Genomic DNA, 22608 nt, shown 5'->3' on the forward strand with positions numbered 1-22608 from the left:
CATATATATATACATACATGCATACACACATACATGCATGCATGCATACATACATGCATACATATATATATATATATATATATATATATATATATATATATATATATATAATATTTGCAGTCATTAGTTGACTAACTTTACCATACTTCCATTCTCTGGAGTAGTATAACCTTTGGGGAGTGTTTTTGAATTCTTGGGTTTGCTATGCAGGTATAGCATGTTCAGTTTCTTTATATTAGAGTACCTGACATGGTATAACTGAAGGAGAAGATTAAAGATGGGACGGATGTGAGATATCATGTTTTTTTGAAGATACCTTGGTCCTTGAAAATCTATTATTGCAAAAAGAAAGGCTGTCTATAATTTATTATATGCTTAAGGATCATGGGATCTGTGTTAAGCATGATCATTTTTCTCCCAAATAGTTGGAAAAAGATTTTGATGGGAGTGATTATTGTGTCTCCAAGTGAATGAGATTATATAGTTGTTGCCCTTTAACTAAATCTGCTGATGTGCCTCCCCCTTAGATTATTATTCTTCAAATCTAGGCTATCCTTTTGCATGCTTGATCCTTTCTTGTCTTCCTTTGCGTATTTCTGCAGGTATCAGAATCATTGGATATTAGAACGAGGCAAGGATTGCTAAATGCTCTTGCCAATAAAGTGGGGAAACGAATGGACAATCTCTTAGTTCCACTTGAATTGTTGTGTTGTGTTTCAAGAACAGAATTTTCAGATAAAAAAGCATATCTTCGGTGGCAAAAGAGGCAGGTGAGTATTCAAAATTCTGTATAACTAAATTCTGATTTATTTATAGTGATATCAGCCTTAATGTTTTAATATTTTGTTTCTTTTTAGCTAAATATGCTGGAAGAAGGCCTTATTAATCATCCTATAGTTGGATTTGGGGAATTAGGGCGCAAAGCCGTTGAGCTAAGAAACCTTCTACAAAAGATAGAAGAGTCTGAGGTAACCTCTATTAATCATAGGGAGCACAATAGCTTTTTACCTTTACACTTATGTAATTGTTTATACTGTTTTCTGTATCCATAGTCACAAGATTCAACAAATTTTCTGCAGAAATTTGCATACTGGATGCTCAGCTGAATCCTTCAGCAAATCATAAATTCATGAAGATCATGAACTCAAATATACAGTAAAATTCATGAAAATCATGAACAATTTACAAATCCAGGAATTATTCATTAGAATGAAAATGGCTCCACACTCCACTTTTCAGGCAATGAGGCAAGCATGGGTCTAGGGATGTGTCTACTTGACTTACCGAGACATTATTCTATGGATATATCCACTTGCATCCATACATTCATACATAATCTTTCCTTTTCTGTTCTCCTTCTCCTCTTTTGTCCCATTCTCTTCTCCATGATTCTATTCTACTCACACTTTTACACGGCCGCATCTTGCAATTCTTCATGGCTTCTTGGTTCCATGTTCACCCTCACCACTTCATCACCCTTGAGAAAGCCCTTGAATATTTATTTATTTTTTAACATTCCTACACCAAATTCACTGGATTCTTACTGAATGCGAAAACTTCCCAACCTTGTTGAATTGTTCTCGAATGCCAAACTTGTGACTATGGTCTATCTTACTGCTTCTATGTTCTAATTTATATAATTTCTGAATTGATACATGCATGCATGCATGTGTATGTGCATGCATACATCCATGCATGCATGCATACGTACATTTGTACCTACATCCATACATGCATGCATGCATGTGTATGTGCATGCATACATCCATGCATGCATGCATACGTACATTTGTACCTGCATCCATACATGCATGCATGTATGGATGCAACAATAAATCCGTACATCCATCCATTTTACATGCATACATACATAATCCTACCTTTCCCGTTCTTACCTTCTCCCCTTCTTGTTCTCATATCCTTCTCCCTTTTCCCATTCTCATCTCTTTGTTTCTCTTTTTCTCACCCTTTTACATGGCCGCATGTCACAGTTCTTCGTGGCTCCTTGGTTCAACCCACAGTCCCAACTTATTTACCCTTGAAAAAGCCTATGAATATATATTTATTTCTTAAAATCCCAACACCAAATTCACTGGATTTTTACTGAATGCCAAAACTACCTAAGCTTGCTGAATGTTCTAAAATGCCAAACTTGTGACTGTGGTGTATCTTACTGCTTTTAGATTCTAATTTATATAATATCTGAATTGATATTGGCAACTTGCAAATTCATTGCTTATGCTGATAATGTTTTGGCTAGTCTCTTCCACCGTCAGCTGGTGAAATCCAACGTACGGAGTGCTTGAGAGCATTGAGAGAAATTGCTAGTTCACTTGCTGAAAGGCCATCACGGGGTGATCTAACAGGAGAAGTATGCCATTGGGCTGATGGCTATCCCTTTAATGTCAGGCTGTATGAGAAAATGCTATGCAGTGTTTTTGATGTCTTGGATGAGGGGAAGCTTACAGAGGTTGTCATGCTCATCAATGCACCGATTATTTAAAAAACTGAGATTATACTACTTGTAATTACATTTATCCACTGAAACAGTCAGTTTACATCTAATATTATCTTGTAATTGTAGGAGGTGGAAGAAATTCTTGAATTCCTCAAGTCAACTTGGCGAATTCTGGGGATCACAGAGACCATTCATGACACATGCTATGCATGGGTGCTATTTCAGCAGGTAAAATGAAAATAATAAAGCTTGGAAAATAATAAAAAAAAGAGTAGAGATGTAGCTCTATATGTCTACATTACATCTATTCATCTAATAACTAGCTTAATTTCATTGGTAAGAAAAATGCAGATTTCCATCTTCCTTTATGGCAACCTTTTCAATGCTTTATCCTTCATTTATCTATCAGGAAAAGAAACTGAAGTTATTCTTGTTCTCCTGAACCTTTTGGCTATGGTCAGCTTACCAAGCTTTTTAATATGATTGGTTTGCTCAGCTATAATTTTTATGGGGGTTTCTTTCTCCTAACTGTTCCTTTTTTTTCAAAAAAAAAAAAAATGATGCGACATATGGCACACCCAGTTTTCTTCTTCAGTGGTGTATTTCACTCGGTGATAAACCTGCTTTAAGATAGTGTGTGTACTTGTGATATATGCATAACCTATCTGCACCTCCCAAACATCTAGCACCTGGGTCATTGACTTCTTGTTAATTGCTAAATGATCTTTTCTTGTTTAGTTTTCTTTATTTTCTTTTCTTTTCTTTTTGCATTTGTGTGCACCTGCATGTGTGCATGGAGTTGCCCATTGAGATATTATTGTTCCTTTTCTTTTCTTTTTTAATAATCAGACTGAAAGGTTATGCACAATCCTTTTTTTTCTTGATGTTACATGTAGCTGATGCTTCTTTTCTTGATCCACTTTGAATTTCAAATTGTGTAGATTTCTTACCATATGGATGACATGCTGGTCTTTAGGCTTGCCTAGACCTAAGGATCTACTGTTGGAAGGCCCCATTATAATGATATATCACTGTATAGTGATATAATTATTTGATCAATAATTTGTAGGCCTAAAGTTCATGAACAATCATTTTCCTTTGGAAATATATTGTAAATGATCCTGATACTGTGTTCATGCCGCTTTTATTGTTTAGAATCTTAGATTGTATAGCTAAACCACCCCATTGAATCTGTCAGATCCTCATGCTTAGGATAAATGAAAATGATGGCCTTGTGAAACAATTATGACATCTTTGTTCATGGTCTATTGTTTATGCTTTTGATAGTTTGAATGTCATTTGATCTCGAAATTATATGTTTGCCCAATTTTTCTCCTATTTGAAATTACAATTGATAAATAATAAAATTTCAGTGATCTCCAATCCAAAGTTTCTTCATAGAAATATGCATGGCTTGGATGTCAACAATAGTATTATTACAAACTTGAAGTTTTATGGATGCGTATGGTCTGGGTGTCACTTCGATAAGATAAAGGTCAACTATCTCTTTGATGTGCTTTGCTTTTGATAGTATCCCATTTCATTTGCTATCAAATGGTTTGTTAGACATTTAGATTTTAAATTTTCTTCATCAAACTAATATTTTGTTCATGGCTTATTCATTTCTAGACATACGGACTGGAGGTTCTAGGTTCGTTTCTTGTGGCAGTGGCTAGCTAATTGACAAAAATGATGTTGAGTTTCACTATCCATGCCTTTTTTTTTTTGAAAATGAACTTTCTTTTCCCCTTATTATTGGAGAACCACTACCTAGTAATCAAGGATTATAGTGCTGGCATGTACTGGTCATACTGTATCATACTAGCAAGGTAGGAAAAGCAGTATGCCTCTTGTTACCAGCTTTTGCACCAACACATGGTAAATCACCTAATTTTTGATGTGCTGTAACTGGAGGTGTACTATGTTTTAATACAGTGCCATACTGTTCCAGTAAACTGTCATCAATATTTCAACCCTGCAAGTAACTTAGAGAAAAGAATTGCCTAATTTAAATTTGAGGATAGTGGTGTGACCTGTCTCAGATAAAAGTCTTGATCCTCTATTCTCATCCTCCTTTTCTCAAGCATTTGTAAGTTGCCTTTTTTTTTTTTGTCTGGAGATGGAATTATGCAATTCTTTACATGATATAGCCATGGCTTTTTCCTGTCATTCTTTTTCCTTTCAAATACCTCTTTAATCAGTCTTGCTTATCGATGTTTCTGCCAGATAACTGCCCAACCTGAGTTTGTTGCCAAAATAGTTTGTTATTACAGGTGAGCAGGAAATCCTGCAATTTGTAATTGAGCAGTTAAGAAAAATTCCGTTGAAGGAACAGCGTGGTCCACAGGAAAGATTACACTTGAAAAGTCTTTCTTGCTCGGTTGAAGGTGAATATTTCACATTTTTTAGGTCGTTCTTATCACCAATTCAGAAATGGGTTGATAAGAAGCTGGAAGACTACCATTTGCACTTCTCAGAGGTTTGTTAGTGCTTTGTTTAATTAATATTGCTGGAGCCTGCTTGCATTTTTTGGTGGCCTTTAACTTGTGGACCTTATCATGTTGAGGACTTATCCTGTATGGATGTTTTGAGCATAGTACATGCTAGTTCATTCACAACTATTCCATTTGTCATACATCAAGTTTATGCTGAACTTGCAGGATGGCCATACTGCTTTAGGTGGTATTTTTATGAGTTTTCATCTGCATATTTTGAATTAGATTATCAAAGTAGGTAAAGCGAGCTGCCTAGCCTTATGAACCTTGCTTGCTGGGAAAGCAGATGTTGTTTTGCATACTAATGATAGAAAAGAAAATGTTGCTGCTTATGTTAATCAATGGTCTTTCATACTTTTGCATGTTGCTGGAGCCTGCTTGCATTTTTGGTGGCCTTTAACTTGTGGACCTTATCATGTTGAGGACTTATCCTGTATGGATGTTTTGAGCATAGCATATGCTAGTTCATTCACAACTATTCCATTTGTCATACATCAAGTTTATGCTGAATTTGCGGGATGGCCATACTACTTTAGGTGGTATTTTTTTGGGTCTTCATCTGCATATTTTGAATTAGATAATCAAAGTAGGTAAAGCTAGCTGCCTAGCCTGATGAACCTTGCTCGCTGTAAAAGCGGATGTTGTTTTGCATACTAATGACAGAAAAGAAGATGTTGTTTTTATGTTAATCAATGATCTTTCATAATTTTCCATGTTAAATATATGAAATTTATTATGATAAAATAATTCTTTATGTAGAGGAAGAACAATACATAAAAATGTGGGCATAAAAGTGAGGAAAATTGGAAGATGAAGAAGAAGAAAAAGAAGAATATACAGGGAAGTTGTAAAAAAAAAGTAGTCACAGAAAAGAATTTCAAAGAAAAATGATATTAGTGTCTGCTCTATTATGAGTTTATGACATAGAATGAAATAAATATGTTGGAAGAAAAGGAGAGTAGGCAAGGAAAATCATATGGGAAAGAACTAACAAAGTGGTATGATAATGAACAGGAAGAAAAAGAATGGGATGAAGGAGGTCAAAATATTTAAAAGAAATGATATTAGGTGATGAAGAAGAGGAACTGCATGTGTTTTAGTTTTTATGGAACCACAGTTAATCTTTGTTGAGGAGTTTCTACTTGTAGATATGCATTGCGCCATTGCCAATACTTATTCAAACTAAGCTGGATGATGAAGTAATTTTATCTGAGCCTCTTATGTTTTTGATCATGGATGCTGTTATGCACATGTTCATTGGAATTATGAGCACTCAAACTGGGTTTTCTTCGGAAATATATTGACAACTTCTTGTTGGCGGTTCTTGTATATTCTATTCACTGATAAATACCTCATGTCTTTTCAACATGTATCATCGTATTACTATTTTGTCCATATGCAAGATACTATTTCTTACTTGGACAATCATGCCTAGCACCTAGAATCTATGTCAGATAAGAATCTGAGTTGGATATGCGTCAAACACTGGATGGGTGTCAAGATTTATTAATTCATAGGGAGTTGACTCCATCAATGAGCTCAACCCCCTATAATAGCTTCTAAAATGAGGTTTTTTGTTCTTTTCAGGGATTGGTTAAGCGGGTACCTGTCAAAATGATTTTGCAAATTATCATTTCCTAAATTCCTCAAGCTAACTGGGAAATTTGGGTAGGGAACATTTATATTAAAAGACCATAACAAATAATATCTTTTAATATTTTCTTTTATACAACACTTAAATGTATAGTTTAGTCCATGTTAACTTTTTTGTGTATCCTTGTATCTCCTTTTTCTCCTCTTGCCAAGTTAGATGCTTGGATGTCTGTGTCCATGCAACACTAATATCTTATCGAACATGATATTTTTTTTGAACTATTTCGTATCTCTATGGATTTTTTCAAAATCTTCTTTATGGTTCTTTTAACTTAGTTCTTTTGTTATCTCATTTTTGATATCTTGTATGGGGCTTGCAGGAGCCCGCCATGATGGCAGAGATAGTGACTGTGGCAATGATCACCAGGAGGATATTACTTGAAGAAAGTGAACAGGTTTGTAGATTTTCCTTTTTTTCTTTTTTTAATATTACTATTTAACATAGATATGATTGACAAACCTGCCATAATCATGGAAATATATCATACCAGTTGGAGCTCTTTATCAACATGTTCTTTTCCAGGGGAGAGTTTATCTTGCAGCATTGACTAGATAAGAATACAAAAGAATTATTGATCTTCAATAGTTTACATCTATAACCTACAGAAATTTTAATTAAAATTCATATCTTTTCAAAGTAGGTGGTGGATGTGGCTGATCGAGACCAGATTGATGCGTATATTTCATCTTCTGTTAAAAGTGCCTTTGCAAGGGTGAGTTCTGTTCTGAACGTTGTCATTCTTGATTGATTTAGCTACATTTGGCTTGCAAGACTTGGTTATGTGCCTGTTGATATATTGCAGTAACACTCATAAAGATCGTGGTCTTCCTTCTAAGAATTTGAAAAATGTCTACTACTTCTTCTGCTTTCCTGTTGTTACTTGTATAATTCTTCTTTTGTATATCATTTTTTCTTTTTCTTTTTTTTTTTCTTGTGGTGATTGTATGACCACCTATTCATCTTTCTTTTTTCTTATGCATGCCCCCAAAGCAGATTTTGGTAGGGTTGTAGTCTAATTATGACCAATGATGTTGTTTTATCCATCTTTTGGGTTTTAAGCATTTGGCTTTTGTTTTTAATGTGTGATATGGGTTGGTAATACCTTTTTTAGTAAATTTATGAGATTATTCTTTTTGTATAATGATTGTCATTGGGGTTTGGCTTTTTTTTTTTTTTTTTAGTCTGTCCATGCTAGATGTCAGAAGATGAATCATATTTTCAATTCTGTTACCCCCAGATTATGCAAGCTATTGAAGCTAAGTCAGATGCAGCTCATGAGCATGTTTTAGCATCTCTTGCTGAAGAGACCAAAAAACTTCTGAAGAAAGATTCAAACGTCTTCTTGCCAATTTTATCACAGTGGCATCAACAAGCTGCAGTTGTTTCTGCTTCCCTTGTTCATAAACTATATGGGAACAAATTGGTAAGCTGATATTTGATTAAGGATGGTGTCCTTCTGCTAACGTTTTGCTTTTTCACATGTACGAGGGATTTTTTTTTTTTTTTTTTAAATGGAGATTTGAGGGGCTTTACTTGGACATGTTGTGTCAGAGACCATTTGTTGATCATGCCGAACATCTTACAGAAGATGTCGTGTCTGTATTCCCGGCAGCTGAAAGTATTGAACAGTACATAATCTCAGTAATTGGATCTGCATTGGGAGATGATGATGTGGAGGAGTACTGCAGGAAGAGATTAACTCTATACCAGGTGGAAATGATTTCTGTTTCTCTCATGTTTTTAATTTCGTGGTCTACACTTTGATGGTCTTATTTATTTTCCAACTTTGTTTGATTTATTGTCATGTGTTCTTTATGTGGTCTGTGAAAATTGTTAGATAAACTTTTATTTTGCTTGGTAAATTAGATTATCTAGTGCCATCTAATTATACAAGACCTTTTAATCAATTTTCTCTTGCTGGTTTCTCTTTCCATATGCTCACATAGATGTAATATTAATGTAGTACATACTACACAGTTCTCCATATGTTACAATAGTTATTGATTCTTGACTTAAATCATTTATTGTTTCTATATAAATGAAACCAAACTTTGTATATGAAATTGTCGAGATTTTGAAACAAATCTCTTTTGATGCTCATGCAATGACATGTTATGGTCCATATTAAGATAAATCCTGAAAGTGGACCAAGAAATTCATATGCAATCTGACCTAATACATGTTTTATAGAGTTGTATTTACATATTTGGACTAATTTGGTTCATCCATTTTCTTAGATTGAAGATATATCTGGGACATTGGTTTTGCGCTGGGTGAACTCACAACTAGAAAGAATTACAGCGTGGGTTAAACGGGCCATTCAACAAGAGGTAATAAACACTTACAATTGATGGTGAATTGTTTAATATGCTTAATCTCATATTGATTCCATCCAAATGGAATTCAACCACTATTTATTTGCTTGCATGTTGTGGTTTTATCTAGTTATTTTTTGATGCTAGAAATTTTTACAATTTCTTTCATTTGAATATTATCAAAATTACAGAAATTTATTACTTTCTGAGTTCTTTGGTGCATTATAACTTGAACATTCTTTTTTACATTAAGTGCCTATGAGTTTTATGCAATAAAATAGCTCAGCTTTCACCCTCATGGATTTTTTACGATGCGATTGTCCAACGGTGGAAGCAGATGTTGAATTGCTAGAAAATTATAAAAACTATAGGTATGCTCAAGGCAAACATCCACAGGCATTTGGGTCTTTTTCTTTTTTCTTTTTTTTTTTTTATATTTTGGTTAATGGCCGACATTGGTGTGAGGAACGAAGCCATTGAGGCAAGGTATGAAGAACAAACTGTTGACTTGGTTGTGCTAAAATTCATGCTTCAAAACATTTAACACATGAAACAAGTGTTAAATTATGGAAGCAAATTTTGTTAAATTTTTAGCAATGTTTAAGAATGATTACAGTACCAAAGGTAAATACGTAGGCTCTTTGGCTTTATTACCTGTATCTGGTTAACCATCAAGATTATACCATGACTGAGTTGAGTAAAAAAAAAAAAAAACTAGAAGAATTTGCAGATGGATTGAGCATGTTTCTATTGTGCTGATGTTCATGCTTTAGACCGTTTGATGGGTAGGTGAATTTCCAGCATACAAGTAATCATAAACAACTAAATACTTGTTTCGATGCATTGCAGTACGGTTAGAAACTGAAATTTCTTTTGCAGGTTTGGGATCCTATATCACCTCAACAACGACATGGAAGCTCCATTGTTGAAGTTTATAGAATTATCGAAGAGGTTCAACTTTTATCCTAAGATTTTTAAACCACCTTCTTGAGTCAACTTTCTATATGACTTTGCTAGCAATTCTATGACTATCCAATTTTGTTTTTTATGCTTGTCTTTATGACAATCAATCTACTATTTTGAAGCAAATGTTAGCAGCATCTCATGCAAAGATCATAATTTTTCATTTTTAATGGAAAGAAGACAAAATCAAATAAATTTTTCTCGAACGTGTTAGTAGTGAAGTGAATGGGCTTGCCAGATCCATTTTCCCTTTCTGACATCAGAGCCAGCTCGCATCACTGCATTAGTTAAGTCTTGACCATACCTTGCACCTTCACTTAAAAGGAAGCTGGCCTGTACCTAACTAGCAGAATGTACTTAAGTCTGTTTAATCCCTATTATGTAAGGCTTCTTTCTGACTACCTGGACTGAATCTACCTTTCTGATCTACTTTCTTTCCCTGCTCATATACCTCAATAAATCCTATTTGAAGGTCTCATTCAAAGGTCAGACTATAAATAAGCCAAAAAAATGGGGTTGACAATTCAGTTTCAGTCAAGATTCATTCCATCAGACTAGGAAAATTGGATAGCCCTTGGCAGGCTGGAAGAACTGATTTGAATCGAAGCAGGACTAGAAATAAAATCTTTATAGAACTGATCAAACACAAACAAGTAACTGAGGGCCGGTTTATGGTTATAGATGAAGGGGGATTAGGGGCCAAGTAGGCTTCATTCACCATCCATTAATGCTATGCAGAACAATACATGGCTACCTAGATATGTAAAGAATGGATCTAGGTGATTAATTATATGCATGTCGAGTCTATTGTATCTTCCAATAGCAAAAGTTTTTAAGTAAATTGATAACAGAAAAAAAGCTGATTAGACATCTAATAGAAGTTACTCTACTAAAGAGTAGTTAAACAAGGTCCTTTGCCTCAAACATAGCAAACCATCAAAGTAAATAAACCCAAAACAGCAAAATGCACACCTTTTGACTAAAAGTACCATCAGGTTTAGGGCAGCACGAAAATGAAGTTTGAGATCCAAGAAACTACTTGAAATCTGGAGCCTTCCAAGTCAGTAATGGAAACAATGGCATATTTCTGGTCTCACATGTGACACAACGATAAAGGGGTCAGAAGGTATTACAAGATCAAATCATAAACCCTCACTTCCAATGCTTGGAACCAAGGTTTGTAGAACTGAAACCGGAACTTGTGCCAGTCGGCTGGCTGGAAGTATGGTTCGGTACACCTCTACACTAGGCCCAAATCGACATGGCAAAGAAAGTGGAGGAGAGGGAGAATTGGAGAGGAAGAGAGAGAGAGGGGGGAGGGGGAGGGAAGGAAAGCGAGGCTCGTAGAGATGCTAGTGGTAGTTGCAGAGGTCCCCGAAGGGCCATTGAGGCCTCTAGAGCTCCACCGAGATGAGAATAGAGAGAGAGGGGGAGGGAGAGAAAAGAAAGAAGGGGGAGGTGGTGGCGGCCGCCGGAGGGCTGCTGAGGCTCTCGAATGGCTGGATCCCCCCCCCCAAGCAGAGGGTTCCGTTGGATAGAAATAGGGGCTACATGCCTTTATTTCCATTGTGTTTAATTTTTTTTCACAATGCATAATGAAGTCGGCAATAAACATGCTAGAAATAGGGGCAAGTCAGCCTTGTTTGACCTAGTGGAGAACGTGGGGGGAATTCGACCGTCCGGGGGCCTCAGCGGTCCTCCGGCAGCCACTGCCAACCTCCCCCTCCTATTTGTCTCCCTCCCTCCCTCTCTATCTTTCTCTATTCGTCTTTTTGGAGGAGGGTGGAGCTCCAAGGCCTTGGCGGCCCTCTGATGGCCTCAGTGAGCCACCGACGGCCACCATCGGCCTTTCCCTCTCCTTTTCTCCCCCCTCTCTTTCCTTCTCCCTCCTTTCATTTTCACTGATGTTTTGAATCGAATGCCCGAATTGTACCAGTAGGCCGTTGGTATGGTTTGGCACGCTTAAAACTGCCCGATCCTTAGCAGTTTAGAAAACTATGCTTCGAATCCTTGGTAGGAGAGAGCGGCAGCTTTGGAGAAAGAATGAAAAAACGTCCTGCTTAAAGATCTAGCCAAGATACTCTTTAGAACTTGAGGCTTTCTTGGAGAAACCAAAAATGAAACCTTTCACCTAGTCCCATCTAATATCACATATTTCCTTTTCCCAAACTCCCTATAACATAGTTGCTATTACAAACAGGATCAAGGGACCAAAATTTTATCCCAGACACAACCTAACTCAATCTAGAAAAACAAATTAATGAAAATACTCCTCGACTCAGCTGACCATTAGGAAGATGGTATTGACAACTATTTAGAAATTTTACAGTTGTTCTGTTGCGTCAGTTATGTTCCATGTTTCATCATGTTGAAGAAAATAAAGAAAAGAATATGAAAATTAACTGAAATCAAATTCTGTTCATTATTTTTATGGCATTTAGATTTTTTGAGATGTTGAAGTCCCAACAATTGTGTTTCTATGCATTGAAGAATCTTTTCAGTAGATAGTCTGAACATTGTCATCTTGATGCTGCGTATTTGGCATAAGTTCAACTCTTCTTGTAAGTAAGTGTTTCTGTTATTAGAATTTATAGGATTTTCTATTTACTGGATAATCAACAAAATAAAGTAATTGATCAATCAGTTTAGTAGTTGCCTAGGTAGTGCAGGTATTTATGGGCATTGTTTGAACTTGTTGTGGTGCATAGAGTCGCTTGGCTCCAAGGGTTGAGTTTTTTTGTGCCATGCTGTACTAGTGCATGACTCCCTGCAGGCGTGTGCCAGTTCAACCAGCATAGCTGGCATGCATGGATACGGAATTTTGGGTTTTGTTGTTTTAATTTTGACTACCCTAGAATTCTTTCCACAAATGTTGGGTGTTATCCCAAGTTTAATGTATAGAAACAAAGATGTTGAAAGTAAGATTCGATGCCATACAATCAATATTATAAAACGTTTGCATTCTGACAATTGTACAGTGGGCCATCTAAGTTAATATGACATGGTATTGCGACCTAACAATGCATTAACACTGCAAAAATGACATTGGATGATAAAAATGCAGTACTCATTTTTAAGAATATATTATCATGATTCATGAAAATTAGCCAATTCGTTCTAGAGTTTACATTATTTGTAAAATACTAAGATTACTCGTTATTTGACACTAGCTTGACATATGAGATGTTTATCATACCTACATGTCTAAATGCTTATTTGGATTAATCAAATACATGTTTTGTAGCCGTCACCTTAACCCCATGTAGAATGCCTGGTGGGTTCCTATTTGCCCTCATCAGGCTTCAGTTTCATGTTGTAGTTGTTGTGACATGATATTTTCAAAATTTAGAAAATGACTCAAGCACTGGTTGCAGCCAAAAACAGAAGTCTATATATAAAATTCTCACACTTTATAATGTTATTCAAGTGTTTATGTCATAAGACGGAGAGCAAAATAATGGTCATCTTGTTAGTTACAACTGAAGTCGCTGCCTTTATTATGTGGTTTTAGATTGTGAAGTCATGCAGTGCTATAATAATAAGTAATACACATCCTTCTGTTGTGACTTCTGTTGCAGACGGTTGATCAATTTTTTGCTCTTAAAGTGCCAATGAGGGTTGGAGAACTAAGTAGCCTTTACCGCGGTCTTGACAACGCATTTCAAGTTTATACACATTATGTCATTGAAAAGTTAGGTGAGCATCACCTTTACTCCCCCCCCCCCCCCCCTCAAATGAAGTGTCTATGTAGGTTTATTTCTGAATGTTTGGTTTTAATCTTTTGGTTTTTACATATTAAAAAAAATAAGCTTGGATTTTTTATAATAAACACTACAAGTCAAGATAACATGTAACTAACTGTTTTACGGATATGGCCAATACCATAGAATGCAATAATTTTCTGATATTGTAAGATGCTTATGAACTATGGAATATTATGGCGCTTTTATCCTTGTGCATGACATATACATATTCTATCTGCTAACCCCATAGTCTATGGTTGATTTCTGGAAACTACAATCCTAACAGCAACCCACACCAAAACAAGGAGCAAGCATGATTGTGCTTATGCCACTTAACAGACTTCTCTTTAAAACTAACCACAAATTTTATCTAGTTTTATGGATGTCAATGATTCACAAAGTTAACCTTGTTCCATATTCTTTATCTCCATGCTGTTATGACAAATCCTTTTTTTCATTAGTCCAGTGCTATGAATATTTTAAATTTATTTAACATTTCGATTTCTATTTCTTTGTATATCGTGTCCTTGGGTTTTCTTGCAAACTTCAATGTTTCATTTTTGTGGTTTTTCTTGTTTTCTTTTGCCTGCAGTTAATAAAGAAGATTTGGTACCTCCTGTGCCTGTTCTCACTAGATATAAGAAAGAAATTGGGATTACAGCTTTTGTGAAGAAGGAAGTAACAAATGTTAGATTGACTGATGAGAGGAAATCAAGTGAAATTAATGCACTGTCCACAATAAAACTTTGTGTGCGCTTGAATACTCTATATGTAAGTTCTTCTATAAAATAAATAAATTATTGAAGTTATAGCATTAGTTTACCATACTGTTTCTGGAAGTTGTGTCATACTGATTTTTTACATTGTTTCTCTTACTTTTTATTCATTCACTCCTTTTGTCATTGGATTTCTTCCTTTTATTTTTGTTGCATATATGGTGAAGCTTCTGTCCTACATTTCTTTGGGAAGGGGAGGTGGAACCAAAATATATGTCTTATTGACATGTGATCAGAGTCAGAAATGTGAATCCTTTATATGTTTAGATAAGGTTTAATGCTTGTTATATGAGTAATTTGGAAGTATTTTAAGTGGGTCGGATTGCTGAATGAAGATTAAACTTTTCTATGATTAATAATTCAAAGTTTCAAACTTTTGAAATAGCTCTCTGACCAACTAAATAACCCAGGAGGTCACACTTATATTAAGCATACTTTAAAGTTTACTACAATATGACAAATTTTGGAGCATACTGATAAAGTGACACATTACATGTAATCAAATAGGAATATAAAACAATTAGTTGCTCAACGTTTGAAATATGACAAAGTTTGTATACTCAGGGATTTCAAAGTTCAAATTCAGTGCATCATTTCAATTTAAGCCAATTACAGGCACTTTGTCGAAACTATATCTGGAGGTTGATTGGTCATTTTTTTTGGGTCATTTTATAGAGCCAAAAATGTGAAAATCACTGCTCACAATCAGGGTTGAATGTCATCATTTTTCTCCTCATTATCTTTAATGTCAGGTTTATCGTCGATCAGTCTGTTTTTTTTATATATTTGATTTAACATAGAGCAAGGATCATCCCTATGTTATATTCTGTAACCGAGTGGAAAATGCATATGTTTTTGCTAGGAGTTAATGCCCATAAGAAATGACTTAGGTTGCAGAAAGAAAGTGGACATCCGGAGTAACATGCCAGCTAATCAAACTAATGCAACAACAATTTTAGACATTTTAATCATGGAAAGTATATGCAAGTAGATTTTTTCTATCAGAAGCTGACATTAATTACTGCATATATGTATCTAAAATATTGCTAGTATTATAATGTCATGTGAATAATATGTTACAGTTAGATGTCATAGTTTGCTTTCAAAGCAAAAATTATCATGTTGTGGAAGTTCCAGTTATTCTTCTTAATTACATGGCCTTTAAAAGAAATTGTTGTGTCATGTGATGACATGTTTTGTAAAAGAATATACTGATGAGTAACCTGTAAATGCTTCCTCTAAATTGTTATATTTTCTGTGGGAAGTAAACATATGTAAATCTTTTTGGTTGATTACCAAGGAAAATGTTACTGGTATTTCTGCTTTAGATGGTCATGTGCAGAATGCTTTAACTTTTCTGGAGATATTTTACTTGATGGATAGCATTTTGATACATACAAGGGACTTTGCATTGTGAGCAGTATGCAAGTACTCAGTTAAATAAATTGGAAGACAGCATTGAGGAGCGATGGACAAGGAAAGAGCATGAGAATTTGAAAATCAGTATGTTTCCATAATTACTTTCTGATTTTTTGACATTTTATATTTGAAAATTCTTTGTATGTGACCTGTCACCAGTATATTATATTGTTTTTCTTCATATTTTTACCGGGTTCCTACATTGTTACTTCTTCTATCTTGTATCACGTAGTGGGCAAAATCTCTGTACAATTAGCTGTTGAACATTTAGCTAAGATGGCATCAAATGTTTGTTTCTTCAAAGTTGTGTTGAACCATGTCTGGTATTGAATTTGTTTGAGTAAAATGCTTGAGATTGATCTTTATTTTAATAAATGTGAATATGTGTTTAAGTAGACTATGAATAATAATTAGTCATGAAGGTGAGGATCCACTTACACTATATTCTAGGTGAGATAAAGCATGCATTTTGGCATGCAGAAAACTATCATTTGTTGAATGTTATGTTGGCCTATGTGTGGCTTTTCAACAAGATTTCTTCTTTTGGGTATCTGACAATTGACTGTTCTCTCTTAAGATCAAATCTTTTTAAAATACTATTGATTTTTTGAGGAGAAGGGAGTTACCTTGGAACAACTGGAAGCGTAAGAATGTGAGAGGAACAAGTCCTTTAGGAGAAGGTACTTGCTCCCTTAGTTACATTTCTCTCTCTGTTATTCTCTATCTCTAATTCTCATCTCTTATATATGTTCCTATAGTCTAGATTTTCTGAGCAATCCACTTCCTATTATAACTCTGGTTTGGGTTGTCTATGTGCTCCCTCTTCACTTAGCACTTATAAATCACTAAAATATTAGGTAGGGAGGCCTTGTTAGTGGTAGTCCTAGTTAGGATAGTGATTATTAACATAGAATAGTGATTTCCCAGATCCTTTTTCATTGGGGGCTGGGAAGAAAGGACATAGATCAACCCTCTGCCTCTTTACATATGGAGCATCATTTCATATCTCGGTTCCTGCACATCCCAACTTGTTCCTGTAAGAAATCAAGACTTGGGTCAGGGGCAGGACTCTGATCCCTTCAGATGCAGGATCCCTTGCCCCTCGTGTAGTGTCTTGCCCGGGAAACATTAGAAATTTAGAACCATAGGCAGAATACATCTGATCCTCTCATCCCAAAGCTGGTCTTGAATTTGGAATTGTGGCACCCATGCTTGATTTTTTCCATGGCCTCTCCCTGCGCTCGATCCACTCTACTACCATTGATGATGAAGAAATATGGATTTAGATGTTGGCATAGATATCGCGGAGCAACAAGATGATTAGGGCTTTGGTCTTTTAGGGATTCAGATTGAGGCAAGGAGAGGGGGACTTAGAGATGTTTTTTTCTCTTATGTGTGTGTGTGTGTATTGGGGGGTGGGGGCGGGAATGAGGCTAGGGGTGAGGACCTGCTCAAGGTGGTTGCTTCTAGAATATGCTGGGATTGGGTGCAAATCAGGGTGGCAAATTAATTGAGCAGTTCGAGCTTTGCTTGGGCTCAACTTGAAAAAAGCTTGAATCAAGCTCAATTTGAAGCTAAACGAACCAAGCTTGAACCACCAAAACAGGCTCGATATTAATTTCAAGCTGAACTAAAAAAATCAGCTTGGCTTGATAAGCTTTGTTGGATAAGGCTTGAAGATATGTAAATTATATATGTCGTATATCCTATATATCTTATATATTTTATGTGGGTGAGCCTTAGTGCAACTATAAGGTTGCTCCATTATGACCTTGGTCCCATGGGTTTGAAACCTAGAAACAGCCTCTCTGTACATGGAACTAAGGTTGCATCCATCCGACCCTTCTTAGACCCTATCGTGGTGGGAGCCTCATGCATTGAGCTTATATTTTTATATTTTATATATAATGGATCATTTGATTAAGGCTTTAATCGATGTGTTCTTTTATTCATTGGATCCATTAAGTGTTAAATTAGGCATGAACCAATCTTTGTATCAAGAACCAAGCTTTTGTTGAAGCTTGAACTGAGCTTCATTTAAGCTTGATTTAGGATTATCAGGCTGATCAAGTAAGCTCGTATTTGGCTCCATTCTTCATGTATTTGAGCATTAGCTTTGTTTGGCATAACTAGAATCAACTTGGCCATTTTTTTCCCACTGGTTACCTTGATAATCTCTGAGTTTCTAGAAAGCCCAGGCTCTTTAGTGGGTCAGCACGAGAATTTGTCAGCATAAGAACTAGATTCATCAATTTTGAAATCATATCTTCTACTGTGTAAGCAATTCAGCATTATTGATGCACCTGAAAGCAAACAAACCACATCTAGCTTATGTCACAGGATGAAGAAATTCGAAGCCGTCAAAGAAATGACATTATTCTTGAAGTCCAAGTACATTCATAAAACAAATAAAACAATAAATCTTCTAAGAAAAACTGAAAAAAATGAAACAAAAATGAAAAAAAAAAGGCATCACAAGAAAATATCAGGATGCTTAACTTCCTAAGTGTTAGGACACAACGGGACACAAGACGTTCCATTCCTGGGAATAACTAGGACAGCCCCATCCCATAGGATTTGAATTATTGTGGTGGAGACTGATAATCCTTTATGACCTACCAAAAGCATTGGCAAAGAATTACTATTCTATGCATGGAGGAAGACCTTTTTTTCTCTTTTTTAACTAATGTGGGGTTTTTAGTTTGTTCATTCTTAGTCACTTGAATAGTTATTTTATTCTTTCGTTTTAGTTGAACCCCTTTATGTTATAATTTATGGAGGCTTGTAACTTCATTCTAATTCCTTATGTTTGCTACATAAACATAATTACTAGGAGGGGGCCTTTATTGAAATTGCTAGTTATTCATATATAAAGTGGTCAACTTGGGGTTTAGGTGGACGCTATTACGATGAATAAAGATATCAAATTTCTTCTGTGCTGTTCTCTCTTCTGTTGTGCAAGATGCGGTCAACATGAGGCTTCCAGAGCAAGTGGCTTGTCTGGCATCTCTTCTCCTTTCTTTCCTCCTTCCTGTTTCTCTGTGGCTGTCCAAAACCCTAAACCCTAATGTTGCTGTCCACCCCTGATGCCACAGAAGCGCTGTTAGCAGCAGGCAGACAACTCCAGGTTGCTGTAGGGCTGATTGCAGACCTGAAATCAGTCTGTTCAGTTTAGCAACAGCCAAAACCTGCACATCCTTCTTAGATCTGACAGCCACTGAAGTGCTTTTTTCTATGAACCTCATTGTGCATTTGCTGCCTTCCATAGAGCATAACCAGCGCTATAGCAGTCCATCCTTTGCTGTCTTGGAGGTCTGATTAATGCTTCTGCATGTTGTTTGCTAAACCGGTGTTTGATGCTTCAAGATTGGTTGAGGGACCTTCTGTGCATCCCGAGGAGCAGCCTGTTGTTGGATAAATTACCACTCTGTAGGACTTTGAATTCTTGTTTCTTGCTGGTATTTGTTAGTTGCATAGTCATTTCATTGCTTTAAGATTTAAATATCATATCAGCTAGCATCATACAGTGCACTAATATTTGGCCAAATAATTTTAGTCGCATTGTTTCTAGTTTACTATTTGTTTATGCTTTAGTACAGTTTTATTTTCTATCATATCAATCAGCTTTAGATTATTTTGCCTTCATATTTCTATTTGATTAGTTGTGCTTCTTGCATTCACATCATCCTAATGCATATTACTTTTCCCTCTAGATCTGTCGTCCATCGTTCCAACTCCCTTACTGTTTTCATGATCATCTTGCAAATAGCCCATGTAATGCTTTTCATGATATTAATTTTCACATCCCTTGATCAGTCCTATGCTTTGGTGATCATCTTTTAGAGTAATGGCTGATATATAGTAGACTCATGTCTGTGCTAAGGGATCATGTTTCTTTTCATTTCTTGTCTTACAATTTATGCTGTAGAGATGAGTCATGAACACAATTTCCTATGTCAAACCTCATCATCTTCCCTGATTATTCGACATTTGTCAACCATGGGGAGTTTATAAATTGTCAAACTCTTACTGCATGTTCTTGATTTGTGATCAAGAATTGAATTATGGGGTCCATGGCCTTTTGGTTTCATGGCAGTACCATCTCCCGTTAAGGTTCCTTGGATTGAAATTTAACACTAATTTTTTAAGGGTCGAAGTTAAGAGTACAACTTCCATTGGCACAGCTCTGCTTGATGGAGCCTTCTTGATGTAAAGTTCTGCTAAATAATGATGCACAATTTGATGAAAGTTAATGATTTTTCTATCATTCCTAGCATTGGCCACTCTGGTGTTACTGTAAGATAAATCATTTTTTCATTTCCATCTATGTTGTCTCCCTTCTCTTCTTACATCCTTTGACATAAATTTGAGATTCTCTCATTGTGTGTTCTAGCACTCCTTCATGTTATGATGGATGACTAATTATTGCTGAAGTATGTCTTTGACACTTTTTTAACATGGAGATATGTCTTGTGTGTTCGTCTGATTATGGCTGGTGGTTCTTTCTTCATCTTTCATTCTAAATCAAAACTCAAAAATTCATGAGGAAATGGCATTTGATAACCAAATTAAATAGGATGTTTTGAAGTGCATTTTTTCCTGTCCATCTATGTTGTCTCCTTCCTCTTCCTACATAGTTTGACATAAATTTGAGATTCTCTCATTGTGTGTTTTAGCACTCCTTCAAGTTATGATGGATGACTAATTATTGCTGAAGTATGTTTTTGTCACTTTTTTAACATGCAGATATGTCTTGTGTGTTCATCTGATTATGGCTGGTGGTCCTTTCTTCATCTTTCATTCTAAATCAAAACTCAAGCATTCATGAGGAAATGGCATTTGATAACCAAATTAAATAGGATGTTTTGAAGTGCAACTGTTTTTCAAGATTTATAATTGTTTTGTCTTCTTACTTTTGAGGGACAAGCTACACTTTTTATTGGAAGTTAACATAATAATTCAACATATGTTTTCAATTATCTAATTTTGTATCTAGGACGATCAGTGAATGGGAAACCAAGAAGCTTTGTCTCGAACAAAAATAATGGATTCAATGGTTGTAGGAAAGACATTAATGCAGCTATTGATAGAATATGTGAGTTTGCAGGTAAGCATTTCCTGTATTTTTCCCATTCTTGTGGAAATCATAATATTTTCAATATACCTATCTTGATACACCTTTTTTGTTTCTGCAGGGACAAAGATCATATTTTGGGATCTGAGAGAGCCATTTATAGAGAACCTATACAAACACAGTGTATCCCAGTCTAGATTGGATGCTCTTATTGAAGCACTTGATGTGGTAGGCTATGCTTATGATTTATAGTTATTCAGAACTACTAAATGGATCAGTGGAAATTTGGAGAAAGCATTATAATTTATAGTTACTCATAACTATTAAATGAATGAGTGGAAATTTGATGGAGCAAGTGTTCCTGCAAGCAAAAACTCCAATCATCTAATGATCACATTTTGGCAGTTTGAATTTAATGACTGTTTTTGAACAACATATTTAAATGTACATTGCTTTTGTTTCTCAACTTATAGGTTATGCTACTTGAAGCTATGCTTTATTTAATGCTCTTTTGGTGTTGGGCTACATGGCATCCAAAATTTTCATCTTGTAATTGCTGCATGCTTAGAATTTATATTACGAATGCTTTTAGCATCATCATTGTCTTTTAGCATTCAGGGAAACATAAATTGAAAGTTTAAGCTCATCCAAGATGTGCTCATTGGATTACACCATATCGACTGACAACAGTTGTAAAGAATCTCGTCATCCTATACAAGAAGAAAGTTCAGAACTTGACCTTCATTTGGTTGCAACTGGGGATATAGGATTGTTAATAGATTTATTCTGTGAAGGAATTTATGGAGGATAAATTGATGGAGAGATGGAATAACAAATGTTGTGAAAAAGAGATCTGAAAAATGAACTAACAAAAAGGATGAATAGAAAGAGGAAGATAGAACATAAATCTCAGTTATGCAAAACCTTTCAAGAATATGAAGATATTAGACCACCCATTTAGTAAAAGGCACCTGAAAATACTATCTGAACTGAAAAATAGTAGTTACATATGCCTGGATAAATACAAGTCGACTAGCTGAACTAAACTGATATTAGATAGTAAGCTGATTCCACTAATAATAGAAGTTACTCCACTAGACAGTAGATAAACAAGGTCTTTTCTTAAATAATAGCACAACATAGAAGCTTAACAAATCCAAAACAGCAAAGAAGACAACTTTCCTAGTGGTAACCACAACTAGTTCAAGTCTAGAATGCAGACCAAGCATTCTTTTAGGTCCAAGAGAGTAGCTGAAAAATTAGGGCTTCACAGCTCAGAAAAGAAGAGGAACAGAGGCAGAATGCAGGCCTTTTGCATGTGAGACAGCATGGATCAGGTGTTGTGAGGTAGCCCTCATTTCAAATGCTTGAAACCCTAGCTTGGAGAGTGGTAGCTGTGAAGGTAGAAAGAGTAGAAAGGTTCCATTGAAAGATCCCCAAGGCCCCAAATACCTTTATAAAGCTTGAGGCTTTTTGAAGAAGCTTCTTGTCTCAAAAGTCGTACTTCTCACTGAACCCCATCTAACATTCCATTTTTTCTTTTCCAAAACGTGCCATAACATAGTTGTTAGTACAGATGAGACCGAGAGACCAAAATGACCCAAAATCTCTCCCAAGCAGGATCTGACAAGAATTGGGAAGCCAAAATGACAAAAATACCCCTGGACTGATCTGATCATCAGGACATCCGCAAAATTTTATTTTAACTCTT

The 22608-nt window shown here is 35.7% G+C and overlaps 1 protein-coding gene across 4 annotated transcripts in view; it reads left to right on the forward strand.

The window, feature by feature from the left end:
• LOC105046546 (protein unc-13 homolog) overlaps positions 1-22608 on the forward strand; it is a 43108-nt gene that overhangs the window by 12014 nt on the left and 8486 nt on the right. For 2 of the 4 annotated variants that reach the window (XM_010925162.3, XM_019853846.3), the window contains exons 8-23: positions 603-770; positions 858-968; positions 2261-2470; positions 2585-2686; positions 4719-4937; positions 6927-7001; positions 7248-7319; positions 7845-8030; positions 8159-8317; positions 8845-8937; positions 9802-9873; positions 13464-13581; positions 14221-14399; positions 15826-15907; positions 20820-20930; positions 21019-21125. In XM_010925162.3, coding sequence (XP_010923464.1) covers positions 603-770; positions 858-968; positions 2261-2470; positions 2585-2686; positions 4719-4937; positions 6927-7001; positions 7248-7319; positions 7845-8030; positions 8159-8317; positions 8845-8937; positions 9802-9873; positions 13464-13581; positions 14221-14399; positions 15826-15907; positions 20820-20930; positions 21019-21125 — 2064 coding nt within the window. Of the gene's footprint in view, positions 1-602; positions 771-857; positions 969-2260; positions 2471-2584; positions 2687-4718; positions 4938-6926; positions 7002-7247; positions 7320-7844; positions 8031-8158; positions 8318-8844; positions 8938-9801; positions 9874-13463; positions 13582-14220; positions 14400-15825; positions 15908-16441; positions 16504-20819; positions 20932-21018; positions 21126-22608 lie in introns of those variants that run through there. The other 2 variants (XM_010925171.3, XM_073252547.1) reach the window with 2 other exon arrangements.

The sequence above is a fragment of the Elaeis guineensis genome, chromosome 2 (genome assembly GCF_000442705.2).
Source record: "Elaeis guineensis isolate ETL-2024a chromosome 2, EG11, whole genome shotgun sequence".
Lineage (NCBI taxonomy): Eukaryota > Viridiplantae > Streptophyta > Magnoliopsida > Arecales > Arecaceae > Elaeis > Elaeis guineensis.